General features: G+C 41.2%; 2 protein-coding genes across 2 annotated transcripts in view; both read left to right on the top strand.

Annotated features, from left to right (window-relative positions):
• Positions 1-3,089, top strand: part of LOC306929686 (crystallin J1A-like) — a 163,672-nt gene extending 160,583 nt beyond the window's left edge. Inside the window, exon 11 of the transcript XR_013790831.1 lies at positions 3,048-3,089. The gene's annotated coding sequence lies outside the window, so the exon portion shown is untranslated. The remainder of the gene's footprint in view (positions 1-3,047) is intronic.
• Positions 1-9,162, top strand: part of LOC306943452 (CTD small phosphatase-like protein) — a 42,239-nt gene extending 33,077 nt beyond the window's left edge. Inside the window, exons 4-6 of the mRNA XM_079529808.1 lie at positions 2,903-2,995; positions 4,502-4,687; positions 5,468-9,162. Coding sequence (XP_079385934.1) covers positions 2,903-2,995; positions 4,502-4,687; positions 5,468-5,593 — 405 coding nt within the window. The 3' untranslated portion in view covers positions 5,594-9,162. The remainder of the gene's footprint in view (positions 1-2,902; positions 2,996-4,501; positions 4,688-5,467) is intronic.
• The last annotated feature ends 856 nt before the right edge of the window (positions 9,163-10,018 follow it).

Raw genomic sequence — 10,018 nt, 5'->3', positions numbered from 1 at the left:
CCCGGAAACAATCTACTTTACATAGCTAGCTTACATTGCGATCGTTTTAATTTATACGATATATGATCCAAAAAGCGTTCATATTTTGCGGGAGAGACGGATGAGGAGCAGAAATGAAGCGCCAGTATATCGATCCGTTCAACACCACGGAGAGCGCCCTGGATTAGGAGAGACGAGTCATTCTTTCCGCCGTGCTAACGGCCAAGTCAATGGTAAGCTAACAATTGCCTAGAGTGTAGCATACGGTAGCCGTAAATAAAAAAAAGGAAAAAAATCCGAATATTCTTATCTCGCCCCGTATCATTGAGGATGCGCTAAGACGTGTGAGGACGTCGGATGTACGCGTCGATTGGGACCCCTAGGACGTGCTGACAAGTCGGATGGACGGAAACGGTTAATAGAGTGACGACTGGGCTGTGACCCTGTTCAAGTAATCCAGGATAGGCTGTGTATTCCCTGTTGGCCTATTCATGATTACTTGCACTGGGTGGCAGCCGTGGACTTCAGAGGAAACAGACAACGCATGTCCATGATGTTGGGCATTTCTTCGTTTTTTTTTGTGGCTTTCGCCTTTATTTTATATTTTTTTTTATGGAGGGACAGACAGTAGGCTGACAGGAAATCGGGGGGGGGGGGGGGGGGGTTGCAGTAAAGGCTGTCAGGATCGGGAGTCGAACCCGCGGCACACTGCCAGACTGGATTACCAGCCAAGGTGCCTGGACCGCTGAGCCACGGCCCAGGCCATGTTGGACATTTCTGATGGAAAGAAGAGCAACCAGCCAAACCCACCTGATGTCCAGCCACCTCAAATAGACCTATACTAGAGTGTCTGTCAGTGATGATCCTAGAAAGTACTGATATATATATATATATATATATATATATATATATATATATATATATATACTGTATAGGCCACACATGGGCAACTGGTGGCCCGGGGGCCACATGCGGACCCCACTTTCACTTAATGTGGCCCTCAGGTTAATGTGATTGAGATCTTGTCTGTTTGGAGGTAGTCAACAATTTTAAACATCACGTTTTTTTGCTCCCAATCCAATTCCGATCATTTGAAAATGACGTGATCGGGCCCGATTTCCGATCACGTGATCGGATCGGGACAACCCTAAACATAATAGTTATAATTAATATAAAAATGATCTAGCCGTGAGGTCTTGCGAGACTCATGTACTCTTTTTATTGATAGGATATAGAGTGTAATGTTCTATCTATGGCAGTGTAATGGGACTGCCACTTAACATTACAGTGAAAAGGCATTGCCTCTCAAAAGCTTCCAAGTTGGTAGATTAGGTTTACAGCTCTGAACAGTGTGTGTTTACTCTCTGCGTTGCTGCATCAAAGATGGTGCTCACAGGAAGTGACTCATTATATACTGAGTTCTTCAAAATAAAAGCACATGTACACACCTTCACAATAAAGTAGTTGCAAGCTTTTCTAAAGCGGACAGAAATACAAACATTGCTTAGAATGCATAGAATAGAATGCATAGAATATACAGAATAATTAAGCATAAGCCTAAGGCAACACATAGAGCGTTGCAGTCCCGCCCCCTTTCATGACGACGCCAGGCCCAGGAAATAATTCCCAATGCATTTTCCCCATAGACATTTCAAAAAGTATTTATTTAAAGACCTTTTAAGCGTTGTACAAAGCCAACTCGAGTTGTGACAAATCATGACAACAAACACAATATTTTGGACCAAACTAATAATTACAAAGAAGAAAAACAAGAAAAAAAGTGTTGCCGTTTTTTTCTTCTTTCTAATTAGTTTCCAAATTGTTTGTTGTCATGATTTGTCACAACTCGAGTTGGCTTTGTACGACGCTTAAAAGTAAGTAAGTAAATAATAAATACTTTTTGAAAAGTCTTTAAAATGAACGGGGAATTATTTTCCGGGTCTCTCGAGGGGGCGGGACTGCGACGCTCTATAGTGGAGAGAGACAGGAATCAGGGAGTGACCCACAGCAAAGGTCGTAGGGATCGGGACTCGAACCCGCGACACGCTGTCAGGCATGCGTCTATATATATATATATATATATATATATATATATATATATATATATATATATATATATATATATATATATATATACAGGCACCCCAGGGCTCATGTACTCGGTAGATGGCCTTGTGAGATCACAGAGTCGTAAGTCTCTCTCTTAATTAATCATTAACCAATTTTGGGCGGGAACCCCTTTTGGCATTATGTTATGCTTTAGCTATTGAAAAATAGCAGATTTACAAGCTCATAGCGCCACCGAGTGGAGCGCTATGAGCTTGTAGGCTTGTAGGTGCTATTTTTGAAAAATCGAAGAACGACTGACATAGAAACATAGCTTTTTCAGAAAACTGTCAGGATGTAGAAGACATTTTTAGAATCTGATCTCAGGTCAAAATGGGTTAATTTGATCTCACAAGAGAGCACGTTTCTCAGCACCTGGCGCATATAGAAAAAGAGACTTTTGCTGTGTTTTAATTTAGCGGTAAGTTTTACAGCATGCAATCTTTCATTTTAAAATGGCGTGGATGCACCCGTGTGCAGGGTCTCTGTTTATCAGATATAAGAAAAGGAAAACGGGTTGAGAACCACTGGTCTCTAACGTCATGAACCCATTTTGGGCGGGAACCCCTTTTGGTGTTAGCATTATGCTATGCTTTAGCTATTGAAAAATAGCAGATCTACAAGCTCACGAGCTTGTAGGTCTGCTAATTTTTAAAAATCGAAGAACCACTGACATAGAAACATAGCTTTTTCAGAAAACTGTCAGGATGTAGTAGACATTTTTAGAATCTGATCTCAGGTCAGAATGGGTTAATTTCTATGCTGATAACACTCTGCTTCCTGAACTCCCACGCTAAAACCTGTTGCGTTGCTCCAGGTGTATGTGCTGAAGAGACCCTTCGTGGACGAGTTTCTTCAGAAGATGGGCGAGCTGTTTGAATGTGTGCTCTTCACGGCTAGCCTCGCCAAGGTTTGTTGAAAGTCTTCCGCAATTTCTCTTCTGGCATTCACATTGGCTACACCAGTGTTGATTTCGTCGACTAAAACTAAGACGAAAAATGTTCGTCGACTACCTTTTTCCACTGATGAAAACTAAATGGAAACTAAATGAAAACTAAGCTATGATGACTAAAACTAAGACTAAATATATTGACAATTTCGTCAAGAAATTAAAAACTAGACTAAAATGTTAGGAAGGGACTAGTGGACAAGAGATCCAGTATAAGTCATTTTACAATTGGTTGCATGCTGAAAATAGCAGATCTACAAGCACAAGCTTGTAGATCGGCTATTTTCAGCAAGTGTAAAAACAGTCATTACGACGGCATCAAGGCCCACCAAAATACATTTTAGTCGACTACGGTAAATCACCTGTAGATTTATAGACTAAAACTAGACTAACACTGAAACATTCCGGGTGACTAAAATGTGACTGAAACTAAATGTAAACTATTCAAGAGACTATGACTAAAACTAAAATAAAAATTTGCTGCCCAAAACAACATTGGTGGTCTTGCTATGCTAACATGTCACAACTTCCTTCTGTTCTGGCGCACACCCTTGTCTTTTTCATAGTAACCCCAGATAACATGGGTAAGTCGGAGTGAAGAGAAAACGGTAGTCATGTTAAAGCCCCCAATATTTTGAAGACTAGAGGCCATGTGAGCTAGAGGCTAGCAGTAAGTGATGTCCTGTAGTTGTCCAGTTCCCAAGGAATCTTTGCTTCTAGGTCAATAATATTGCAATCAACTGTGCTCTTCCTCCTGTGTAGTTATTAGTTTGCGTGCACATTGTTTTGATAGCTACCTAGCTAGTCAAGTGTTCAAACATGTTATAATTGATATCATGTGCCATGATAAATCTAAAGCATTGTTTGTTCATAGTGGACCATAGTATGACATGGCTATTCGGGTAGTGGACCATAGTATGACATGGCTATTGGGGTAGTGGACCATAGTATGACATGGCTATTGGGGTAGTGGACTATAGTATGACATGGCTATTCGGGTAGTGGACCATAGTAGTACATGGCTATTCGGGTAGTGGACCATAGTAGTACATGGCTATTCGGGTAGTGGACCATAGTAGTACATGGCTATTCGGGTAGTGGACTATAGTATGACATGGCTATTCGGGTAGTGGACCATAGTAGTACATGGCTATTCGGGTAGTGGACCATAGTATGACATGGCTATTGGGGTAGTGGACCATAGTAGTACATGGCTATTCGGGTAGTGGACTATAGTATGACATGGCTATTCGGGTAGTGGACCATAGTATGACATGGCTATTCGGGTAGTGGACCATAGTATTACGTGGCTATTCGGGTAGTGGACCATAGTATTACGTGGCTATTCGGGTAGTGGACCATAGTAGTACATGGCTATTCGGGTAGTGGACCATAGTATGACATGGCTATTTGGGTAGTATCTAGTACTTGTCTACATGTAAGTCTATAACGTGTGGATCCAAACAGTATGCTGACCCGGTGGCCGACCTGCTGGACCAGTGGGGGGTGTTCCGTGCCCGGCTTTTCCGAGAATCCTGCGTTTTCCACAGAGGGAACTACGTCAAAGACCTCAGTCGGCTGGGAAGAGAACTCAACAACGTCATCATCGTTGACAACTCGCCTGCCTCCTACATTTTCCACCCTGAAAATGCTGTAAGTTTACTGAGAAAATGTGTAGAGATGACGTCAGGTGAGATTAGTCATTTGTATCCGAGTCTGTTTCTAATTTGTCTGTTTTTAAGTGCCTTGCAAACGGGGAGCGAGGAACGCACACGTTGTTGCCTGGATCAACGACAGGTCTGCTACCGGTCTGCTCAAGAGGGGCGCGACAACGCAAGCGTAAAAAAAAAGCTAAACCGAATCCAGGTCTGGTGAGTCGCGGGCGTGTGCACGAAACGAGCACGTGCGCAACGAATCCACGGGACCGCACTCACGTAATACGCTTGCGTTGTCGCACCGTGACTTCTCTGAGCAGAAACGCAGGTCTCATTGAAAATGAACTATAGGTGCGTTTTATCTCTCCCCGTTTGCAAGGCCCTTTAGGCTGTAACGATTATTACTCAAGTCTTACAGAAGCCGTTACTTAACTTTTACTTTACTTTATTTGTTTATTTGGACAGGACAATGCATATTAATGGACGTCACATGGACGTAAATACACCGGATATAGCACAGTTGCTAATTTTCATCCGCAGTCCTCACAAGAAACACAAAACGGAAAAACAGACAGTCAAACAGTGGAATACATTTACATAACATTACATAGGGAACACAGCATAAAAAAAAAGAAATACACCTAAAATAATCATGAATGGTTGCAGCTTTGGTTTTCAAGCAACCATTTTTTCAGATTGTATTTAAAAGAGGGAAATGTAGCACAATCCCTTATACGCAGAGGAAGGTAGTTCATTGACACTCTTCCCCATTATGTAGGTCCCCGTGCAGTCCTGGTTTGATGACCTGAATGACACGGAGCTCCTGGACCTGCTGCCTTTCTTTGAGGGACTGAGCAAGGAGGAAGAGGTCTATGGTGTCCTGCAGAACCTAAGAGGCAGGTAGCAGAGAATGCAGCAGCAGCACCACTGCTAATCCGTGGCCTCTGTTCTCTCTCTCCTCCCACATCGCTCTCTGCTCCACCACCCCTACCCTCTTATGACCACACCACATCTCTCGGACTCAGGCAGAACCTCCCTCAACCTCCAACGTCTTGGAGTCTCACTGTGGAAACGTCCTTCCAAGTATCACCCCCCCCCCACACACACACACACACACACCGAACGCCCGGTGACTGGCTGCCTTCGGACCACAGTCGTGGAGTGGAGAGGAGGGAAAAGAAGGCACTCCATATCCCAGGAGCACTGTGTTTCACACAAAAAAAGGAATCAATTAAATCACCCACACCGGACAGAAATAATGTACAGAGCGTTGCAATATTTTGGGGGACAAAATGCAAAGAGGAATGAGCTCTAGTCTTTATTTCCCCCCTCCCCCCCCAAAAAAAAGAAAACTAAAAAAAAAAGAAGAAAAAAACTGTTTTACTATTTGGTGAAGTGCTTATTTTAAAAACCAAAATATATATATATATAAACCCAACATTTCTTTCCCTGTTTGAAATTTCTTTTGTGATTTTAAACACAAAAGTGAGAAGATTTAGTTCCTGGTATTGTTGCTATGCAGGCAGTTTTCTGGTAGTGGAAACTAAAGGACTGTGACTCTTCTGTTTGTTCTCATACTGAATGAAGTGCCTTTGTGTGGATGTCGTTTTTAAACGGGGAGAAATTTTGTACATGGCATATTTCTGGACTACTTCAGACAAAATCGTATGCTTTAAAGTGAACACACACAGAGGTCTGTTTATCGAAAGGCTGTTTCATTTGATCTTTTTCTTTTTCATCAAATGCTGGGTACACGTCTACATAGTTTTTTTTTGTTTTTTATTTTCAGTTTTGCTTGTGCCATTTTATATAGAAGTGTTTTTGTTTTTCTTTTCTCTCTTTAGCCAGAATTAATTATACATAGAATAGTGTAAGCAAAGGAATATGTTTGCAATTGTGTAAGTTTAACGGCCCCCGTTGCAAGTAAGTTCATATCTGTGATATAATCTAAAAATTTGATAAAATTGTGCCATTTATTTTGTTCCTCATGTTATTATATGCCAAATTAGATCTTTCAGTTTTGGTAGTCCCAACATTTCTGATGTAATTCAGCCCCCAAAAGTCTTATTTTTAAAAGCTTTCATTAGAGGTATAATGTAATAGAAATGTATGGGTTTTTATGATTTTAGATATCAAATTAAGCCTTATTTTATTATTAATTAAGCCTGTCTTTCTTCATCCTTGTTTTAGCCAGTATGCAAAGCATTTTCTAGCCGGGCACTTTTTATAAGTGTTGCCGTTGTATTCATCTCACCTTTTGGGGGCGATCTCCCTCCAAATGTCACTCGTTCATTGTACACAGTTGCAAAGGTATCCCTTTCGTTGATTCAAATGGCGTGGAATCTTACAGCTAAATGGATAGAGTGCCATGTTTTTGTTTTTCAATTATAATTGATTTTACTCTATAGAATAGTATAGTAATGGACTGAGTTTCTGATTTTACACACACTCGCAGCGACGACCTGGCCTCGGCCAGTCTAGTGTAATACCAGTGGAAAATGTACTAGTCTCTCCTATCTGCTCTTCACCTCAGTGCCTAAAGCCTGATTTATAATTCGCTGTACAGTACGTCGGCGTCGCATGTCGAAAACAGCCCGTCTACGAGCTCACCACGCCTTTGATGCGACGCGCGGTGAGCTTGTAGATCTGCCATTTTCATTGCGCGGCACCGCCATACAATGAAGCATAAATTAGGCATATGTTGAGAGGGGCACGCACAGTGCTGCAGCATTAGTTACCATGGCAATAACCTTTTTTTCCGGATGGGGAGATTCCCAGGATTGAGTTTTTAAGTTTTAGGAGTCTGGAGCACTTCATAATGCCTAGCTATACAGGTTTGGTTCAAACTAGGGCTGGCCCCTTTTCAGCCATTTTAAGAGTTAATTGGCGGTGTTGGTGAGTGAAACGGCGTGGGCCAGCCCCGGTTGGCACCGTGACGCGTACCGACCGAATGTCACCTCATCACGGCAATGATGCCTTATTACTGCCTGTGGCAACATCCTATTCTTACAACCCTATAGGATCCAGTGCAGAACACTTAAAATCCTGAGTGCTGAGTTTACTGTTGGTGTACAAATGTTCACTGCATAGATATCCATCATGTTCCATTTGTACACACAGTTAAATGAACACGGAGGGTTTTTGGCTGTGTGTAGCTTTGTGATTAAGCAATGAAACAAAGTCTGCTTGGCTCCAGACCTTTAGGAAGTTCTCCCAACGAACTTTCCGTGCTTTATTGTTTTGATTATCACGAAGCTAAAGAAAAAGAGGCCTAATATTGCTCCATGGAAGAATGCTTCCAAAGATTATATTTTAGACCTAATGTTGCTGCTCCTTCATGCATAATTAGTTTGTGTGTCTTTGGCAGACGTACAGTACATACGTACATGTTTTAAAAAAATATTTGTTTTTGGGTGAGCGTTAATCTCATGGTGACGGAATTGATGCAATGTCATTTTTATAAGAAGTGTTTGGCCTACTCTTCTCAACCTCTCTGACAACCTTTCTCTGAAGACATTGTTTGTATTGTTGTGATATTTTTCTAGTTACCTTTGTCAGTATTTGGTTTTGAAAAGTTGCATATTACCCATTGTATCCGATTGGTGTTTTTTTCTTTCTTTCAGCTCAGTAACGTCCCTCTCACTGCCTTTTTGATAAAAAAAAAAGAAATCTTACAAAAAAAAATGCAATTTTCATTCAGGTCTCATCTTTCCTGTTAGGTGTGTCTGTGTGTGCGTGCGCACGCTTTTGGATATGTGTATGAGTGGACACAGGTCAAGTGGGCACCTTGGATATCTGGGCACCTTCATGTCAAATTGGGTATTTTGTCCAAAATGTTAAAACAATGTGACAAATAGTCTTAAGTAATGTAATGTATACATGATGTGAACTTGCACAATACCTCATTATCACACTTAATTTTATCCTTCAACGTTATGCCCCAAAATGACACGCATGGATATACAGGTTTTGTAGCAATTTGTAGCAATTGTAGAAATATTTTAGACCTTTTAATTGTCGAATGTTTTAAGCATATAATGACCATGTGTACTTTCTTTTACTTAAGACCATTTTTCAAATATTTAAAGCTTTTAACATTTTGGACATCATTATATCCAATTTTACATCAAGATGCCCATATGTCCCATGGTGCCCACTTGACCTGTTGCAGTATGTGTGTGTGTTAACCCCCGTTTCCCCTAACAGGATCAGTTTGGGGTGTTCTTTTTACTCCCCACTCATAATCAGACCCTTTTATTTCATAGTGACTTTAACACCAAAGTGTTTGAGTCTTCATGCATATTGCAGTTATTCTCCATAACTGCCTTTTCTTTTCTCCGTTGGTTTCTCTTTCGTTTACTGTAAAATGCAGACTTCAGGTTTTCATCCCAGAAACCCCCAGTTTCACTTTCTTTCTCTGCTCTCTTTTCAACCATAATAAAAGGGTTCATTGAAACCATGCTTTTTACTGTACATGCATGTTGTGAATTATTTTTCCAAGTTGTTTTGTGGCCAAAGGATCGTCACTAGGCTGGTGTGATTATTAACCACATTCACTCTTGCGTCCCTATTTTGGGGCAAATCATCAAAATCTTCTCTTATTTATTTTGTATTTCTTCAGAAATGGATAATCTACAAGCACAGCATGCACCTCAATGTGACTGTGTGAATCTGAACTTGTATGTCGGCTACAGATGTTCGCTGGTCATTGAACTTGTATATCGGCTACAGATGTTCGCTGGTCATTGAACTTGTATATCGGCTACAGATGTTCGCTGGTCATTGAACTTGTATATCGGCTACAGATGTTCGCTGGTCATTGAACTTGTATGTCGGCTACAGATGTTCGCTGGTCATTGAACTTGTATATCGGCTACAGATGTTCGCTGGTCATTGAACTTGTATGTCGGCTACAGATGTTCGCTGGTCATTGAACTTGTATGTCGGCTAAAGATGTTCGCTGGTCATTGAACTTGTATGTCGGCTACAGATGTTCGCTGGTCATTGTACCATGGCTACAGATGTTCGCTGGTCATTGAACTTGTATGTCGTCTACAGATGTTCGCTGGTCATTGAACTTGTATGTCGGCTACAGACGTTCGCTGGTCATTGTACCATGGCTACAGATGTTCGCTGGTCATTGTACCATGGCTTACACGGTTAATAGTTTCATCAATCCTTCTCTGTGTACCTGCTAAGGACTATAAATGACATGAGAGGGATGTTACTGTGCCCTGTTTGCAGTTTATCTTTACAGAGTTATTCAAGATTTTGCTGCATATTTCCTTCCAGACATGTCACAATAAAAGCACCTTTTTATGAAGAGATA

Source organism: Electrona antarctica (assembly GCF_951216825.1).
Source record: "Electrona antarctica genome assembly, chromosome: 1".
NCBI lineage: Eukaryota > Metazoa > Chordata > Actinopteri > Myctophiformes > Myctophidae > Electrona > Electrona antarctica.
This window is presented reverse-complemented; position numbering and strand designations above follow the sequence as displayed.